Source organism: Lepeophtheirus salmonis, chromosome 6 (assembly GCF_016086655.4).
Source record: "Lepeophtheirus salmonis chromosome 6, UVic_Lsal_1.4, whole genome shotgun sequence".
NCBI lineage: Eukaryota > Metazoa > Arthropoda > Copepoda > Siphonostomatoida > Caligidae > Lepeophtheirus > Lepeophtheirus salmonis.
In genome coordinates, this window is record NC_052136.2 from 20,249,879 (window position 1) to 20,270,943 (window position 21,065).

A 21,065-nucleotide genomic window follows, 5' to 3' on the forward strand; every position below is an offset into this window, starting at 1 on the left:
TCGAAATACCAATATTTTTTTGGACAAATTTATCATCACGTTGGGCCTAATGAAATTATTTTGATGGACCTTTAAGGTGTAAGAACTTGACTTTCATGTCCATTTTTCCTTTGTTTTTCCTTAAAATCAAGCAGAGCCAAAAGCAGCTGTCATACATAGCTGCAGCATACGAGCCAACAGTGATCTCCTCGTCCAAACAGAATTCAACTTTAAAATTATAAATACATGCAAACTCTTCATCATCACTACACTACGCCTTTTGCCCCAATTAGAACAACATTTATTCGAATGAATTGGCGGTAAGATCTTATTCCAGGAATAACATCATCAATTCCGTCGTAATGAACTGCACGCATAGTTAGCAATTCTTCTATTTCAATCTTAGGTCCATACCTAAACACAAAGCTGGGATTATATTTTGACAAAATTCAAACATTTCTTCTGCAGATAGAATTAAGTTGGTGTATGGCCTGTTTAAACTTTCGTTTTTATAGTACCGACGAACACATTGCATGGGATTCACCATAAGAAGTAGCAAAGACATTACAATGAGCTTCGATGCTAAACTCCCTTTCAAATTAGCAAAGGTTGTAAAGCATCTTAATAATTTTGTATTAGACATCAGTAGACAAATGCAAATAACTACAAATCAGGTTACCTCGCATTCAAATCTTTCATGATGACATAGATGACTTCATAAACACATTTATGAATTTTGATTTATAGTGATTCACTTTACTACTTATTTATTCAAACATATTCTTCCCTAAGTAGATGATTTTAATAAGAAACATTGCAGAAATTACTTGATTTTGTCTCAGAAAATAATCTTTTTAGTAGATTTCATTCTGATCTAAAATTGTTAATTCTATACCAAATAGACCACTAAACTTGCCATATATTTAAAAAATAAATTTGTCAAAAAATAAACATAAAATTCGTGGTGTTTTGAGATATGACCCGCCAGAGGAAGGTGCTTTCACTGAAACAGAAATAGTAATTTTTGAAGGTAAATGCCTTCATTTATGGATGCTCTAATGTGCTTTTTATAAAATTCTAAATCTTATTTTTTTTTTGCTTCCAATATCTCTCCAAATAATACCCAAATTAGTTTTCGAACCTTATGATAACCAGTCCAAAGTTGGCAAATGGGCTTTAATGAAAACATCAATAACTCAGGAAGTGATAAGTGTTAACTCCTGCGACTATACTATTGACATTGTCAAATACAAACTGTCAAATTCAACTAGATATATGAATAGTTTAAAAACAATTCTTCCGAGGTATGAACACTTTCATCCTGGGAGACCAATAGATTGATAATTATATTTTGAATTTTTAAGTGTGTCATCGTTGTAATGTTTGATTGTTTTTAGGTGTAGTTCGCGAATATGAACAATTTCAAACACTTTTCAAAAATTGTATTTAAATAAAGTCACATCATCTTTATAAAAAAGTCCTTTAAAAGAAACCTAGTCCAATGTTTAGAGACGAAACTGAGTGTAAATTATTATTGTATGCACATATATGTATATGACATAAACAATATTATTCTCATTTAAGTAGCATAATATTTTATACAAAAATGGTTGGTCATAAATTTATTTGAATGCCACCCAAAGCTTATATTCCTATACTCAATATATAGTAAATAACTGACCAATAAATAAAGATATGTAGACTCTACATAAAATGTATACGGGAGTGTTCCTTTTTTTTACTTTTTTAACCTACCTAACTTATATTGTGGACGATCAAAAAAACAATTGGGTGTAGTTTCAGGAGTTTACGACTATTTAAAAAGACTGTTTTTTTCCCCAAATAAATCATTTAAAAATTTTCTTTGATTAAAACTAGATTGGTGAAATATTTTAGTTGTAATCGTGTGAAGTTTATTGGCTGACATATTGTCAACTGAAAGGATATATTACCTTGAATATCCGTTATAAATGCGTATACATTTGTTAATTTTAGTCAAACTAATGAAGATAACGTTTTTTTACGTATGTATGGGGATACTAGGATAATTACCCGAAAAAAATGACTAAGGCGGAATATTGTCAGTAAAAAGCTTTGTATGTTTCATAAACACATGAGGAAATGTATCAAACAAATTATTGCAGACACCCCTATAAATGCATACAAATTACCTTTAATTTATATTATATGGGGTTCCAAAGTCAAGCGTTTATATATTTTGCCCATGGTTCAAATGTAATATTTATTTAAATATTTTTTATTCTTAAATATGTGAATAACTTGTGGTTGTCGACTTTTGTCTTGCTTGTAGTTATTTAGAGTAAATTAAAGGGCTGTAATATTCTGTGGTCAAACGGGGCTTGTTTAAATAGCCAAACCTTGTGTTCCCGTATGTGCCACGTTATAAGGATCACAAAAAATCTTCTATAACTTTTGTAATAAGGACTTATAACTTTACAACTTGATTTGAAACGATTACTTAAACTTAAAATTCTAATTAGTTCATTAGAAATAATCAATTTAGTCTTTTAATATATAAAAAAAATCAATTGACGATTTATATTATAATTGGTGGATTGATCCAAGAGAGATCGAAACGGATTGAAACGAGAGGTAGGGAAAAGTCCTTATATGGCATATATCTAGTCTGAAGTCTTTGTTTATAATCCAGTTGCTTGAATATTTTTTTTTTTTCTCAACAGCAAGGTCTTTATTCATAAATATTTATCATGTACAAAAATAAAAAATAAAAGGAAATTTGCGTTTGTTAAAAAATATAATTTAACATTTTAGTTAAAAATTAATTTCCGTCTAAAAGACCTACAAAATCAAAAACAATTAAATAATCAAACTAACAAAGAATACGTCTCACATAATCACATCCACATAATCAAATACTGTAACACAATGTACTTAATAAATAATACAACAACAAAAAAAACCAGCAAAACAACCCAAATAAATAAAACAGGGAAAGAAACACCCAACTTAATCCGTATTTTCATTCCTATACCTCTTATATCGCCGAATAATCATTCTAATAATCATTCATACTGAAGTGATATCGATGGAAAATATCTAATTAATTAGGCGGCATAATTCCACGATGAGTCTTGCGATTGAGGTATCCTCAGAGATAAAGCGGTGTATCTAGCTGCAGCCGATATTAAGATAGTCCTTATATTTCTTTGGTTAATTACCCTATCTTCGGTGAGCTGTTGAGCAATAAAAGCTTTGCAATTACTGACAGCCACACTAATTCCTTTTTCCTCTTCTGAACTCTGCTTCCTGTTAGAAGGAATACCAAATATCAGAAATGCTTCCCAATATCTTGCCTCAAAATTTAAAATATACTCGGAATTAAGAAATATAAAATCCTTTATAATTTTCAAAAGTGGACAGGAAACAAAAGTGTGTTTGACATCGTTATATATTCTTCCACAGTCTTTACAATATTGATAAAAACTAGTTAGCCTAGTCGATATCTGAAATTGTGAGGTGAATTTTCGACCGTCATTAATACCTTTCAGAGAACGGATAATCCTCCTCTTCCATGTTTGAGGAAGACCTAAGCTCCTTATATATTCCTTAGTTATAAGACACGCAACAGGAGATTTAAAAACTTCAAAATTAAATTTCAAATACCAAGGAGTAAGCGGAAGATACCACTTTGATGATCTTTGAAAGATGTCTTTTCCGCATTGATTTTCATCCCCGAAAATAGAGAAAATTTATCAAAATAGGAGAGTAAAATCTCGATTCTTTTCATTACTTGTCTGTCCGAATTTCCCTCTACCATCAGTGTAAGATCATCTGCATAAAGGGCAATTAAATGTTTTTTACTTCCTATGGAAACACCAAAACCTCCATATTTCCGCATAAGTGTACCACTTAATTGTTCCATTGCAGCCACAAACAGTAACAGAGATACGGGACATCCTTGTCTACAGCTTTTTCCCAAGACTATATGGTTACTCTGTAATCCATCAATCACTATAGTTGAAGTTCCATTGAATAGGAGAGCACGGATTGGATTAAAAAAACTTCTTGGAAGGTACTTCTTTACAGCACGTAGGATAAAATTATGATTTATCGAGTCAAAGGCTTTGCTGAAGTCAATCTCAATGATTGTTTCAAATTTTTTTCTCATTTTAACGGAATTAATAGTTGTCTGAATATTTCGTGAAATATCAGCAATATGTCGGGTTTTTTTTAAAAAACCTTTTTGTTCTGAACCCAACTTTTTGTTAAGTATAGGCTCGATTTGTTTTGCTAAAACACCTGCTAAAATTCTGTATGATTCATTAAGTATTGTCAAAGGCCTCCAATGACTAAGTGATGTCCCATTACTTTTTTTGGGGATGAGGGAAATCCTACCTCGAGTTAGAGCTGAGGGGAGCATACCCCTCTTTTCCATCTCCAATCCAAACCTAAGTAAATATGGAACAATATACTCAGTACATAGGGTATATATTTTTCCTTTTATATTGTCAGGTCCAGACGCCTCCGCACTCTTAAATACATACAATTTCCAATATTTTAATTAACTCCTTTGAAAAAAGGTACTTCAAAAAGAGTACTTTATATCCCCTGAAAAAATGATTAGACTATCAAAAAATTTCCCTCTGATAAATATATTGTAAGTATTAATAATTACAATGTATGAGGTAGTATGAAGAACATAATTCCATAGTAAAAATTGAAACAAAATACTGAAGGGTCAATACAGAAAAGTAGCAAAAATAGGCTAATTTTCGTTATGCTAAAATTAACTTAACGTTCAAATCCAAGCCAAGTCTCAAGTTTTAGCTTATGAGCCCAAATCGAGGTGCCAATCTTACTTTAGACGGGTTACAGTTTTCAAAATATAGATTTGAGTACAAGTCCCCATATCGACTTTAAATAAACGCATATATATTTTTCTTAAAAAGTAGTTTAGAGGTTTTTATATTATTGTTGGATTTAAAGTAAATAAAACGACGTTCCAGATAGCAAATGTTTCTAAACTTCACTAAAATATTACATAAAGACCTTTTTTTGTCTAAGACAATATATCCCTTATTTTAATTGGATTTTTTATGTTGGAGTAGTTTAGCTATTAGATTATATTATTTGTAAAACGATCTTAATGACTGTAAAACTGATATACGTTTATACCATAAAGTGTACACTATGCAGAATCTAATTGTTGCTACCACCATACTTAGAGACAAAGTATATCAGTTTTCATTTTTTAACCCCGTCAGGCAGATCTGACAAAAAGAAGATGAATAAGGTATTCGTAAGGTTGTGGAAATCGTGTTTTGCGAAAGCACACCCGCAAATATAACTTCAACTATCTGGTTCCTCTGTTTTCTTTCGGACATACACAAACCTTTATTCATAAATCATACTTGATGGCCGATGGGTAATTTCGAACATACTTATAAGATATCTCAATTATGATTTTTTTTTACCATTACAACTTATCTGATAATTTACTACATATAGAAGCTCTCCTTCACCAGAATATAGCTTTACTTGGAACTATTTAATCAAAATAATATTATCAAGAAAATGTCTTAATGTGAATTATAATTTATTGTATGATACAAATAGTATTAAATATTAATTGTCATAATGGTTTTGAAATTTTGTCATGAGGCTGTAGATGTTCCATCCATACATAGGGACGTAAAACCATTTAGATAAAGAAAAATCTGTCACGACAATCTAAGTCTAAGGGAGAAATAGTTTTAAATTTGGTCGAAATACTTATACTTCGCGAGGAAGAAGTTGAGTATTGTATTATGCAATGACGAAATGGTAATGTGTGAGCCCCTAGAATAGAAATCATTCTAAGGGACGTCTGGCATTTTATTAATATATAATTTCCGTATAAATAACTATATATATAAATGCATATTATATTCTGTAAAATTATACAAAATATATTGTACGAAAAACCATTCAAATTCGTTCTTTTTCAACGATTCCAACAACCCTAGGTATTGTACACTCAGCATAGTAAAAAAGCGATATATCCTTCTCTAATATTTGTAAGATTCATACACATCACGTAAAAAAATTGGGCGTGTTTTTGAATCTTTTTTTCATGAAAAAAGTATCTCTGTTAAAACTTTTAAGTATTTTGATTAGTGAACACCATGTTTCAGGAAACATGGCTAAAATAATATGCAGCTCCTCTCCAGAATCCGTTTTGGAGAGATCCCGGGGTATTTTTTCAGTCCTAAGCATAATATATATACATTGTTAATGGAATTCGAAGTGGTATTGAAGTACTGAACAATGTATATTTACTTCGGTATTGAGAGGATGACTTAAATCTGCAGATTAACCCGTTTCTCATTTATTATTGTTCTCTTTTTGTTTATTGTATTCCTTCTAAATCAGTAGTAACGTGTAGCTTGAAGAGTAAGAAAATAAAAAAATATAACCGACATTATTATTGGATCGAATACTACAATTGAGGAGAAAACCTCCACTGCCGGCAACGGAGCTACCTCAGAGAAAAATGTTCCACAAATTTCGATCAAACTTCCTCAATTTACTCCCTTCAGAACCTCTGGCTATTTTCTTAGAGCGGAAGCACAATTTGAACTGACCTAGATTTTAAACGAAAATGTTAAATTTAATCATCTATTTGGAGCTAGTCCTGACTAAATTCTGTATAAGATAACAGACTACCGTCTCAACTAGTGTCTCTCTTCTAGTACACCATATTGTGAGTTAAAAAAATTATTGATCTAAAGTTGTACAGGATCCAAACAAGTGCTTGTTCATGAACTAGCCCAACTCGTTTGTTGAAAAAAATCACTCAGCATTAAAAAACCCGAATCAATGTCTTGGGATAATTTGAATGAGCTTTCTCAGGATGGAACAGATCTCAAGATTCCCCTCAAAAAAATATACATATAGTTTTGAATTCCCTTCAGACTACATCAAGGCATCATCTCATCCAGTTCTTTGGACATTCTAAATTTGAAGACTACATGAGGATATTGTCGTGCGCGCCAGCGTATTGAATTACAACGTACAGTGTACACCTCAACAATAAAAAGGAAGAAGATCTATCTGGTCAGGAAAAATGATTTTTTTCCTACTTCATCCTTTTCCAAGAAGATTGTAAGAAAACTTCGTTATTTTCATAAAAAAATTGGTATGAACTCTATCTTCAATAATTAAACTGTTCATGGTTCAATCGTTCTATGGGCGAGAAACACTATTAACAAGAAAACAACTTAACTTATAAGGATTTTTTTATTGCCTTCATCCGTCTTTATTATTATTGTAAGACGAAATTATATATAAACCATCTCCACTAAAGGGGTAATTTCCTCTCTTTCTCTCTTTCCTTTTACTCAAGTAAGTCCCTCCAAATTACTTTTTAATATTTCTTTCTAAAATAGACATTTATTTTTACATCATTCTTCATAAAATTATATGTGCCTACTCGTATGTGCTATAATAGTATATCTACTTGTTTGTGAAATATGAAATTAATAAAAATAAACTTATTATGTTTTTACATTTCACCTAGATATACAATTGTCTCATTCAAAGCAGTTTAGTTCCCCAAAAATTAAAAAAAACATCTTTTGTTCTTACCTATTTAAATTCAAATTTTGATATATTATGAACATCTTTTCCAACAGTTGGATAATAAAAGTAAGTTATAAAAACATTTAAATGCACGAGAGTCTTTAGAACAGAACCAAGACTCCATGATTTCATTCAAAGAATAACAGTTACTCTGTCTGAAAACTACAATAGCACACCTCGTACTATGGGATTTTCCATAAGCTCTTTTAGTCAACTGCCTAGAATTTGAATGTCGGTTTCTTTGACAAAGTATTTTAAGGTTTGAAACAAATATTGCATAACACACTTTGAACTTGCTACCCTTACTTTCCGGCACAAGAACATGGTCCACTGGACCCAGCTCAGGCTCTTATTGTAAACCTTCCTCTTTGTTGTTGAATCATTTTCAAGACTCTAAAAAGGTATAATAATGACACCATTTTTGCCTGATTTAATGTTCAGTCCCATCTGTTTAATAAAACTGATGCGACAGAGAGTCGCTTAGGGTACCAAAGCTAGAGTAATTTAGATAGTTTTAAGTCTGTTGGTCCAGCGGATAGGTCTTGACGTTTTAAATATTGAACAAGTACCTAGACATTTCAAGAAGCTTTAACTCTAGGTAAAAGAGCCTCTCATTAAATATACCTCCCATGAAACGAGTGGTATATTTAATCGGTGAGAGGAAATGTACCTCTAAGATAGAGTCTTCTATTTTAATAAGAAGAATATATATTTAATAACAAATTCCACAATCGCTCTCAATGGGTCAAAATCTTAATTGGCCCAAATTTTTTCAGAAAATTAAAGGAAGATTGATATATCTTGTATATTGAGCGTCTTATGTCACCCCACAAGATTTCGATAGCGTCTGTCTTGATTCCTTGAGATTGTCATTGTAATTTTAGAGCCTCCAAGTAATCAGAGTCCTCACACTTTCTGTGTCTCCTACCGTGGCTAGACTTAGAGACATGATTGAATTTTAATTATTGAATTCTCGTACTCTTTTGTTAGAATCCAATAAAACAAGCAAAATGCCCCTTTCTTCTAACCGACACATTGGATAAGATCTCAAACATCTTCATTAAGTAAAAAATATTTGTTGTATTTTCGTTAAAAAATAATACACAAGAGTTTGTTTCAATAAATTATAAGCTCTGGTAAACTGCCTTTAGCTCCAATTGATTTATATTCTGACCCTACTTTTATAAATATACAATATGCAACACTGTAATACATTGTTGTTGGTTTTTACATGTAAAAAGATAAATAATAAAATAACTAAGTTGGGACAATTAATACCAAAAAAATAATAACTTTTTACTTGCCTCATTATTTTATACCTAGTTTATCAAAAGAGAAGTATAGATAACGATTATACGCAAATTGATTTATGTACGTCAAGAAGAAAGACTTATTTAACGTACTCAGAGTTAGGTTTTACTTTTTAAATTAATATTTTTCGTATTTTTTTATAAGATATATTCGGTGTTTTTTATTTCGTTGGGTAACATTCATTTTTTATTTAATTCGATTTTGAATTTATAGAAAAGTTCCCTTACGTCCCATACAAAATGTAGAAAAAGAGCATGTTGGGGGAAAAGCTCAACATCCTACATATTGCCATTTTCTCAAGTGATTTAAAATTATGATATACTCTTGCTCTAATCCTAAATATTAAAAAATATATTGAAGAGCTCAAACACCTCTATTTAATATTCTTGTAAGCTTTGATGGTATAATAGTTATGATCATATAATATACATATATTATGCCTTTTGTGATGGTACAAATATACAAAATATTAATATATGAGCAAAGTAAACAATATCAAAAATATTAATAGATATTATTGCATTGTATTGGAATTATGGGAGTTACTATATACCTAAATATAGGCATAATGCCGTGACAAAGTGTGATTACAAAAGAAAAAGGTTAATGAAAAGAAAATGGAGTTTAGAAAGAAAAAACACAATGTTGTACATCAATCAAGCAGAATATCTATTTTCTTAATAACTGACTCATTAGTTCTTAATGATCCTTTTAAGAACAAGCCAACATTTTACCGAAAACCTTATAACCGAAATACACTTCCCCAAATTCCATTTTACCAAACGGATACTTTGCCGAAAAGAATGATATATACAATAGATGATTATTTATGTTGCAATACTTAGTATGTTAATTACGATTCCAATCGGATTAATCCAATTTTACTAGACTAAATTCTTAATTATTTACCACGAATTCTTATGATTAATTATTAATTGATTGAGCAAGAAATTGTTATAAAAACGGTCTCAAACCGCTATTTAAACTGTTATTACATAAATCATTACAATCCCCCAAATATATAAATAAATTAGAAAGACAAAATATGTTTAAATAATAGAAGTAGTCAATCACTGAGATTCAATCGTTTCGATCGAATGTGCTGGGGATCCTATTCACTTGATCAACCCCAGATTGACACTTCTCTATTTTGAGGTCGTTTCTGAATCTATAATTAGAAGATGTGTTTGTGATTGGATTAATTTAGTAGATAATTACATAGTATTGAAGCATGAATCATCATCAAAGATTTTATTTTTGGACAAAGTGTCCCTGAACCTTCAAAATCTATGCAATCTTTACTTATACCAGTTTGTTTACAAAACGACCAAGTCTTGCAGAAAAATACGGATAATTTTATTTAATATATTTGTAAATTTAAAATTGTATTTGGGGAGCACAAAAAATAAATTAAAAAGGAATACCTTTTTTATGTAGCGCCGCAAACTTCATACGGTCACACAACCTTGCAGATAATGTATATTTTTAGAGTTTGCAATACCTATGAGATACATTTGTCTTGTACCATCCAAAGATCTGTTACATTTATTCAAATACTAATTCGAGTACTTCCTTAGGACTGCTTAGTCACCAATATAAAAATATATTTGCCCTTAGTAGTTGTTACTATTATCATCATCGAACAAATTGAATACATTTTCCCATTCTTTTTTATATCTCTGATTTCATAATGTAAAATAGTAGCTTGAAAAGTGATATTACATTTTGTAGATTATAGAGGATGGACAATCTCTAATTTTCATGCAAATTGTGAACATTTTGATGATACCATTGCGAATGTCTTTCCACAACTATCTTTTTTTTGCAATATTCTTATACATATAAGTCGTTAACTTTCATTTTCATTATTTTTTTCGAAAGAGCAAATATCTATTCAGTCTCTTGAATAGTTCCACAAAAAAGGTTACTTGGTAGAAGGTGATAATTTTTGAAGAAGACATCTTATATATTGCTCAAATATTAATTTAAATTGCAATAAAAAATTTAAATACAGAGCCGTAGGGAGACCCCGTATCCCCTGCTTCCTCCTCTTACTCTTCTGTTTATGAATATTAACGAAAGGTATCGCTTTTCTTTCAACATCCCTCCTTCATTATTCTTCCAGGAAATATCAATGACAACCAAAATAATGATTGTTTCCCTTTTAAGTGTAACTTTAATGTATTGAGAAAAAAATACATCAAGTATTGTTAGAGTATTTTGAAGGCTTCATCTATTCATTTAATGATTGAAATATATTTTCAAATGTGAATATAGTATATTTATGCTTTTCACGAAATGTAAAATAAATAAAAAAATACTTCATGTTCATTAATTGTCTTTTTTTATTTTTGCAGATATGTTCCACCAATATTTGGTAGTAAATCCACAAGGCCACTCGATGTCTTTGTCGGATTTGATAACTTTGAAATTCTTAAAATTAACGATAGGGATTTCACTGTTGAGATAAATGCGTATCTCATTGTCAAATGGAGTGACAAACGAATCCTTGTAGATTTTTCTAAAGTAAGTTGACTATGCATTTATTAAGTACATGTATAATTTATTTGCCACACCTTATATGAATTCATTATTATTTTAATTTTATAAATGTGGCTTGTCAAAACAAAAGCTTGCTAGAATGAATTTTCTCAAAATTGAATGTGGATTACATTTATATTCATCGACAAATTATCGTCGATTTCTATCAAAAAATTATTTTTATTTTCTCGTAAGGTGTACCCGCAAATTGTAGTTAAAGTAGCTTAAATTGATTGTCATAATAAAGTAATGATAAATTGATTGATTTTATTTTAAAAATGTACTTATCTTATTTTTAAGTGAGACTTTAGCAACACAAGTTCGTCAAAATGTGTCCTCCACAGACAGAGAGATAGACAAACTTTGCTTGATTTGAATATAGATAGTATTAAAATTAAGCATTGAGCTCTTATTATAGGTTTTCCCAATATATATATATGCGCCCTGGAGCCTCTAAAGGTGAGAGTCCTGTTCATATTGAGAGAGACTTGATAATTTAAATGTATATATGTTTGTTGAAATTATATTAATCCCTGAGAATTTCTGTACATGCCAATTATAAAAATAACCAATGAAGGAACTTTGCTTTAACTTAAACCTTATAACTGATTCCAGCTCCCTTGTTTTAAAAAAGGTTTTATAAGCTATCACTGATGTTATTGATGTACTGATCCATTATCAATTTAAAAAAAATGAATAAAATTCATTTTATAAATTTTGTTTTTTTATCTATTTTTATTATTAGGAGAAGCATAAATTAAATCAGGCAATCCAAGTATAAAGGTTCTCTTGAGACTAAGGTTTTTTTTCGGAAATATCACTATATTACATTTAAATTATAAATAATATAAACAGGAAACTGTACCAAATAATTTTTTGGGTCTTTCATTTTGCTATTGGTTAGTGGAATCAAAGTTGAGGAGGGGGAAAAATAAATAGATTAAATCCAGGAAATATAAAAATAAGATCACTGATCATTGATTAAGATATTGTCCAGCATGATGATTTTACAGACCATCTGGGATAGAGATATTCTAGAATAATTTGCCCAGATAAGATTCTTTGGTGATAAGAGAAGGAAGAGGGAAGTCGAGCTGATGTCTACAAAGAATGAAAGAATCAGCGATAATTCAAGTATAATATTAACTACTACTTACTTAAGTTATTACATAATGAGATAGGACAAAGGCCAAGTGAGATTAATCCAAGAAAAGAGATGTATCTTCGTTATGTATTTAATCCTGTTGATAGTGAAAGTAGATACAGTAAAGAAATAAGAGGTATTTACCATAAATATTCCGCCCAAAACTGTGATTCATAAAGAAATATTGCTTTAATATTATCGATGGAGTTGCTTCCATTTTTTCAAGCATCATTTAAGACCACGACTATGATTCATTAACATGCCACAAGTAATTGAGTACCTTCAAGATATATTTAACCTTTCCTGATCCGTAATTTCTTACTCTTTCGTCCTTTTATTTATTAATTATTTCATCCCTATTTTCCTTTTTTTTCCTGTCTCCTAGCTATAGGTATAATTAATCAGATCGAGACTAAGCTAACACTTAAGTACGAACCGATCAAGGTTAATAGAAATACAAGGTTATACCATAACGCGCGTACAACTGATGTTTGAATTCCATCATGCTTTCAATATTGACGTTATTGTAGATGAGTATTCCATGTTTTGTAAAAATCGGGGTTTCTTGCCCAGCGGTTGGTACGATACATTAAATTTAAAATTATAGCAATAGTGACGTCATGGGTAAGTATGCGTGGTTGCGTGTTTTTTATAAATCTGCCTGTTTTGCCCTGCAGTCAGTACGATACATCAAATTGAAAATTCTAGTAAGCCCGATTACATGATTGTCTAACCTTTTATTTCTATTAACCTTCCGAACTGATAATAAAATAAAAAGGCCGCGAATTTGTCGCGTGGCAAATTTTGTTGTTGCAAAATTAAACCATTCAACAAAAAAATATAGTTTTCATTTCAAGAAAATAACATTAATAAATTTATCATCACAACTCATAATTAAAGGAAAAAAATTAAATTATTTCAACAAACAGCCGCTAGAATAATATTTTATTTAGATACAGGTGTGCGCGTCTAAAACTGAGCTCTCTTTTAAATTTTAAGGTTTGAGGGCTAGACGAGGGGTTCTTTTCTAGACTTTAAGGCCAAGATCTTTCTTAACTAGCCGGTCCATGGTTCTTCTGCTGACGTTGAATTCCCTGGAGAGGCCGCTGGCGGTGACCTTGCCTCTCTTGTCCTCGACAGACTTTTTCACGACAGCAATCATTGTCTCCGACCTTCGAGGCCTTGACTTAGATCTTGTAGTCGCCTCAGGAGTCCCTTTGGCTACAGTTCAGAACCTTGGCAATTTCAGTGGGAGTTTTTCTCCGCGCGGAAAGTTCTAAAATTGCGACTCGGCGTCTCTCCATATTATCAGCTGTTGTTTCACTGTTGCTGTTTAGATTTTGCTGGAGTTCTGTTTATAACTAGTCAAGACCCTTGCCTCGAAGTATCAACCGGTGTCAACTCAATAAAATCACGAATATGTGCATGGCGTAAAATTTAAAGGAGTGTTCAGTTTTAGACGCGCACACCTGTAGTTTAAATATTCCCCTATTATAAGATCATTGTAAATCATTTTTACTCATACATATTGTAAGTATTTTGTTAACTGGTTTATTACTATGATATTTTACATTCATAATAATTCATATAACTTAATATATTCTTTTCCATATGAACAAAAAACAAGAAAAACTAAGGACTTATTCATTTTCCAATGAAATGTCTTATAGAAAGAGAGTTTTTACTTAATCTTTACATTTATCACGGTAGATTGAAATAAAATAAAATATTTGTCCATATTTGATTTGATTTAATTTTGAACTAAATATGAATTTGTTAAATGGACTTTCGGAATTTTTCATTCTCAAACTTAGTATCAGATCTACTGAGACTATAAAAATAATTACTTAATACTTAATTATTGAAAATTTACTTGAAATTAAGAGTAATTACGTTAGGTGATCAGATAATGAATCTTGCTACTTATTCAAAAAAAAAAATACAGATGTATTGAATTATTAAAAACTAGTTTGTACGCAATTACCGTCTCTTCATAATTTAAAATTTTGTTTGAGGTGTAGAAATAGATAAAATATATGCTTTTGATGAACTGCATCTAAAGTAAATGTCCTTTTCAATCTATCAAATTAATATTAATACTTCATCGAAATATTCATTTAAAAAAATCTGGATTACCAATATCAGGAGTAAATGAATTAAAACTCCTTCTTAAATCTTCTCCAGCATTAATCTTTTGAAAATCTTGTAGATTTTTGCATATAAATGTTGTGAGGAAGACATTTCAATCTACTTCTGAATAGTCTCTCACACGTTATGGGTATAATTTGCATTATAACAGCCCATGAATCAATCATTTGATCTCAACTTAATTGAAGAGTTGTCTTTTTTGCAAATTATTAATCTCAAATTATTTTTATTTTATAGGTAGAAGTTCAGTAAAAAAAAAAGGGAGTATTTTCGTCATTTTGACTCAATTAACCAAAACTGCTTTGAATTAGAGGTCCCAAATTTTAAGACAACAGACCAACATATGTCTGCTATTGTTTGAGCCTATTTAAAGAGAATACTAGTAAATAGTTTTTCCACATTGGTTGTTTGCTGGGAAAATATATAAAATAATGAAGAAGTATAAATAATTTTAGGAAAATGAAATTGTTGGTCCCTTTGTACTGAACATTCTAATATCTCATTTTTTATTTCATGAAATTTATAGCAAAAGAAGCAATCATTTAAATGATATAGTTTACAGGAAAAACAATCTAAAACTGACTCTATTAAAATAACAGTACTTTTCTTTTGAAAATTTACTTCTACCCTTCACAACCACTTTGTATCCAATATGACAAAAATAATTGAACTTTTTTGTATTATATAATTGTGAAGTAAATTTTGCATCCTGTGTTGGAACTGTTTCAGCTCTCATCTACAAAGTTTTTTTTTCTCAGAAATTAAAAATTATAAAAGTAGCAATAATATTAAAATTATATAAAAACTATGGAGAGTATCACGCATTGCTCGAAGTTAATAGGCGTCGATGAACAAACAAATAGACTGACATACATTGTTTCAATAAGATAGATATGTACGCCCCTTTCCTTTTTTTGTATGACGCACTGAGTTTTAGTCTCGCCCGTTTCTACATTTTTATTTCTTAGATCAAATAGCAATGATGTTTGATTGTTTACAGAGACATACAAAAAGACAAACTTTGGTTTATAGATGAGAAAAATTTCAATTATTTTTCTTATAAAATCTTTTGCGAAAATTTGGAAAATACTTATTTTGTTGTGGTGATAGTAAAATAAAATGTTAATGAGAATATATGGAAAAGGTAAAATAACGTTTTTAACATTCAAATTGTAATGAAAATAATTTCCCTCGCTGTATGTTTCACCATCAATAAGACTTTTGAGGATATTGTTCCCATCCTTTTCACATACTGATTATTGTCATTTGATAAATTAAAAACAGAATTGTCGCTTTTGAGGATTTATATTTGGGCATTTGGATTTTTTATAGAATAAAAAGCAGTTACCCAATTCAATCTACACTTATTGATTGTATCTTTATTTGAAAGGATAAAATGAAGAGATAGAGGAGGACGGGGGGGGGGTGACTCTTATCCCCTTTCAATTAAGAAGAAAATACTGAGGGTGGAGATTATATACATAGTTTAGCTATAGGTTGAAATAATTTACTTATTTTTACCCTATTGAGAGAGAAACACTTCTGAAATGTGGAATTCAATTTATTTTGAGCCATGACAACAAGGTCATTATACGCAATCCTATAAACAAGACAATGGCCACCAGATACGCAAATATGAACAATGGAGAATCGCTAACAAAGATTTAGAAATGAAAGCATGATCATGAACCATTGTTGGATGCTGGTATGATCGTATATGTAAATGAATAAAGACCGAAGTATTGAATTGTAAACTAATAAATTATATATTAAAACTGTCTTGTACAACAAATAGAAAAAGACTAAAAAAGAGGAACTGATGGAATTTCTACTCCTACACTTGCATATTAACCTAATCCTTCCATCCCCCTTCGGAGATTAATCTTATTGATACGAATTCATGGATGTTTTGAGTATCTATCAGGTTGGATCTATTGAACTTGGTAGAATTTACTTTTCTTTTTGGTTTGAGAACTGCAGCATTGAGTTATGCTGAATTTGTTCGACAATTCTTTTTGTAAACCATCATCATCATCGTGCAATGGTACCATTTCTTTCGGAATAGTTATCCGATTTTTTTTTTCTACAGAGGCATCTTCCAGAAGGAAATCGTACATGATATCTTTGGCAATTTGGAGTTCCGACTAGTTGAGTGAATGTATCCAACTTCTTTGTTAATGGGGCTTGTACTATGACGTGAGAACCAGTAGGAATTGTACTTCAAGTCTGTGTATATATATAGTAAAATTTTCGCCGGGATTTATCTTTTAGACACCTTTCGTCTGCTTCCTTTGATTGAAGTTGCCATCGTTTGTTAAAAGATTTCCAATGACCAGGTACTTGAGATCTTACAGGTTGACCGAATAACCGTTGAGCAGGATATATACCATCAGTCCTCGGGGATTTCTTCATTCTAACATTGCTGAGTTGTATTTGTTGCTATTAAATCCATTAGGGCATTTGTAGAGTAGATGTTTAACAATTTTTACTGTTGCATAATCATCAATTACTTTGATGACTGTACGGTGATGAAGGTTTCCATTATAACGCTTTAAAAACTCTTGCATTATTTTTGACCTGTATTGTGGCCATTGTCACTTTGAAGAATATTGGGTATGGCCACCAATGAAAAAAATCTTTTAAATGATTTCAACAGATCAGTCGAAGACGGTACATTATCGTATTTTACTATTAGAGGATAATTAGTGAATTGATAAACATTAACTAAATAATATTTCCCTCCACAGAGGAAAAGGTCACTAGTTGATATTTCAAAGGGGTTTGAAGGTATGCCTTCCTGAGTTAAGAGTTCAAATTGCAGAGATGGCTTGAGTTTTTGATACTGAGTACATGATTCGACTATTTTCTTAATATCAAAATTATATCCTCCCCTTACAAAAAAAAAAAATGTCTTGCTCTTTTTGTCTTTTCTACTCCTTGGTGGCTTGAGTGTAGTCTCTTAATGACATCGACAACCAGTTTAGGACGTATAACGATCTCAGATCCACGCAGGGCTAAATTGTCATCCACAGAGTGTGCATGCTTGATTGTCAAAAAAATTTTGACGTAAGGATTTTTGATATATTTTGGAGGTAAAACCAGAAATTATAGCTTTGACACGTGTACAGTAATTTATATATATGCATGTTTTTTTGCAATGCATATATATATCATTGTCACATTTTTAATTAGAAAGTTGTAGAATTTCATTACGATTCAAATTATAATTAATGAATTTAGTTGTCTTTGAAATGTTTGCTACACAATTAAATATGTCGTCCAGATGTCTTCATCATCTGGATCATTAATAAGAGGTTGAGATAGTGCATGAGGAATACAGTTTTCTATTCTTTTTTTTTTTTTTTTTTTTCAAACTACTATAAACGAATAATTAAAAAGTCTAGTTCTGGAATTAAGAACTCTTGGGTTATCAATAGTATCCAAGGTGAACTTGTTAAATAATGATAGAAGGGGTTATAACTGAGAAATGTGGTAGTCCTACAAGGTTTACATAACATTTCTTAAAAGCCCAATAAATTGCTTAAGATTCAAGTTCGACCATGGCATATCGCGTTTCAGCTTCTTGAAAGTATTTACTACCACATTGAATTAGTTTCCGTTCTTTTGAGTCGGACTTGTTTTTGTAGAAGCGCAAATCCTAATCCCTTTTTTCTTCCAGCACCAGTTTTTGGTGAGTTTCAGCATTTTTGATTAAACATATGGTCAGATAACCATTGGAATTCGTTATTGACCTTTAGGAAATCACAAAGCGTATATTTTGAGAGTTCATGGCAAAATCCACCAAGTTGATTTGTTAATCCATAAATGACCTAAGATCGGTACGAGTTGTAGGAATAAGGAATTTGGATATCGCTAAAGTCTTCCTAAAATCTGCTCTGATTGAGCTCTTGGAGATTTCATATCCCACAAAGTTAATATTCTTAGCATATAAAACTGATTTAGACTTATTTAATGTTAATCCAAGGTTAATAGAAATACAATGTTGACCATCATGTAATCGGGCCTGCTAGATTTTCAATTTGATATATCATACCGACGCTGGGCAAGATAGGAAGATTTTGACAAAACACGCAACCACACATAGACTATGACGTCACTATCAACTGCTGGGCAAGAAAAACAGATATTGAGAAAACCACTTATACACTATGACGTCAATATTAAAAAGCGTGATGGAAGTCACACTTCAGTCGTACACGCGTTGTAGTATAACCTTGTATTTCTATTAACCTTTATGTTATTCAATGTTTCGAACATATTTCCAACGTTTCAAAAACTAGGGCGACGAGTTGATTGAACTTGACTTTTTCCATTCCTATATCCCCCACAACCTTGCTAATGGGTAATCTATCATGGGAGATATCTTTTCTGTAGGAGAAAGAATCTCCTGTTGACCTTATGAATTTGTATCTCCCGAAAGGAGTAATGCATGTTGTCAATTCTTGGGGGGAAAAATATAATATAAAAAAAAAGAAGTAATTGTCTTGAGTCTTCAAAAGGAAGAAAAATCCAGTTAAGACTTAAGTGTATTAAATGGTCTATAGTGATGAGTCCTTTATATATTGAAATGAATAATCATCCTATCAGGCTGAATTCATGAGAATATTTAAGGATATCCGTTTAAATGTCACAGATAAAGTTCGTAGCAGACCAACTGCCCCATGGTATGTGTAAATGAATAAGGACCGATGTATTAAATTGTAAACTACTATATTATAACTGCCTTGTACAATCCCAACAAAATATACAAAAGGAAGACACAATCACAACACTTTTAATATATAACTTTTATGCATATGTATATTATTGTTTTGTGTTCCCAAAATAAACTATTTGCATAAAGTTTGATCTATGTATGTCATTTAACAATCTCACAAAAATGGATAAAATTTCAAGCCACTTTATTTCGAGAACTCTACGTGTTACAAAAAACAACACAAATAAATCAGATTTGAAATAAGTACAAAAAGTATTCTAGAAAAATACTATGAAATTTGTGACGAAATAAAAAAAAGTTCAATTCTGTTGACTTGTGACTTTGAAGATATTCAATTTTCCTTATTATGCTTGTTTTTTACTTAAAGGGGGCCTAGTTTAATTTTGTTTACTTTATTTTTTTTTCATTTATTCATATAAAAGATATAAATGTATATTTAAAGGGACAGTATGCATATAATTGGAGATATATCGATATATTTCAAATTTATTTTTGTAATCCTCCTAAAAGAAAGATATTTTTATTTATTTGAAGATTATTATATTTGAATTGACAAATCTTCAAAATACGTATACTATGTATATATATATATATATGTATATGAGAGAGGTCTTTTATGGATGTTATTTGCCTTCAACTAGAAAAAAATGTTTTTTTAAGTGTTTTTTATGTCTTTGAGGTGTACACCTGTCTTAAAGAAATTGATTTTCTTATTCCAAATCTTTTTTTACTCCTTCTTTGCCGGAAGTTCCTAATTTTTCAACATGATTCTACAAGTGATTTTTCTGTATTAATCTTGAATTTATCTAAGAATTAATTTAAATTATAATTAATTATTTTTGCTCTTTTAATAGAGGTTGTGTGAAAGTGACGTTTGGCTACTCATAAATTTTTTTAAGAACGCTTCCGAATTCAACGCAAAACCCATACCATACAACAATCTTTGATAAACAACACATCATAAACAAATATTCTTTAACTTTACTAACCCTAACTTAGGCTTAAATAGGCCGGAATTAAGAAAAATTGCAAAATGTTCTCGTGTTTGAAATGCACTTTAAGTTTTACTAAACTAATTGAAAAGTTAAACTGAAATTATTCAATTATATTAATAGTGAAAATGATATTTTGTGGAGAGCGCTTTAGATTTCGGTAGGATGAATTTCCTTTTCAGAACATTATAAAGGCTGCAAGGAAATGTATAATTCAATATAAACCCATTTGTTCAGTGCCCGCCGCCAACTACTCAAACAAGTTGTATTTCGAAGTATAAACTGTCTTAAAAGCACATTATTTTTTATTATTATCTCTGAGAAGGAATTTTCCTCAAAAAAAAAAAATATTTTATTTCCTTTTTTTTAAATATTTCTGTCAATGTTTTTCATGAATGTTATGGACTATTTTCAATTTTTAATACTGTTGTGTAAATACTTCATACTTTTTTAGAATTTTCTAAAATTGAGAAAAAACATTAGGGAGAGATAACTTATTTATTTAGTTACAAATTGATAAATTATTAATTATAATTCTACATATTAATAAATTTAAAAAAAAATCTTTTGTTTTTTTATAAAATTAGCTGCTCCCTTCCGGTGTTAACTT

At 30.4% G+C, this 21,065-nt stretch overlaps 1 protein-coding gene across 1 annotated transcript in view; it reads left to right on the forward strand.

Moving 5' to 3' along the window:
• The window catches only part of LOC121120403 (gamma-aminobutyric acid receptor subunit pi), an 83,390-nt gene that overhangs the window by 19,329 nt on the left and 42,996 nt on the right, over positions 1-21,065 (forward strand). The window contains exon 2 of the mRNA XM_040715269.2: positions 11,250-11,418. Within this exon, the coding sequence (XP_040571203.1) occupies positions 11,250-11,418 (169 nt within the window). The remainder of the gene's footprint in view (positions 1-11,249; positions 11,419-21,065) is intronic.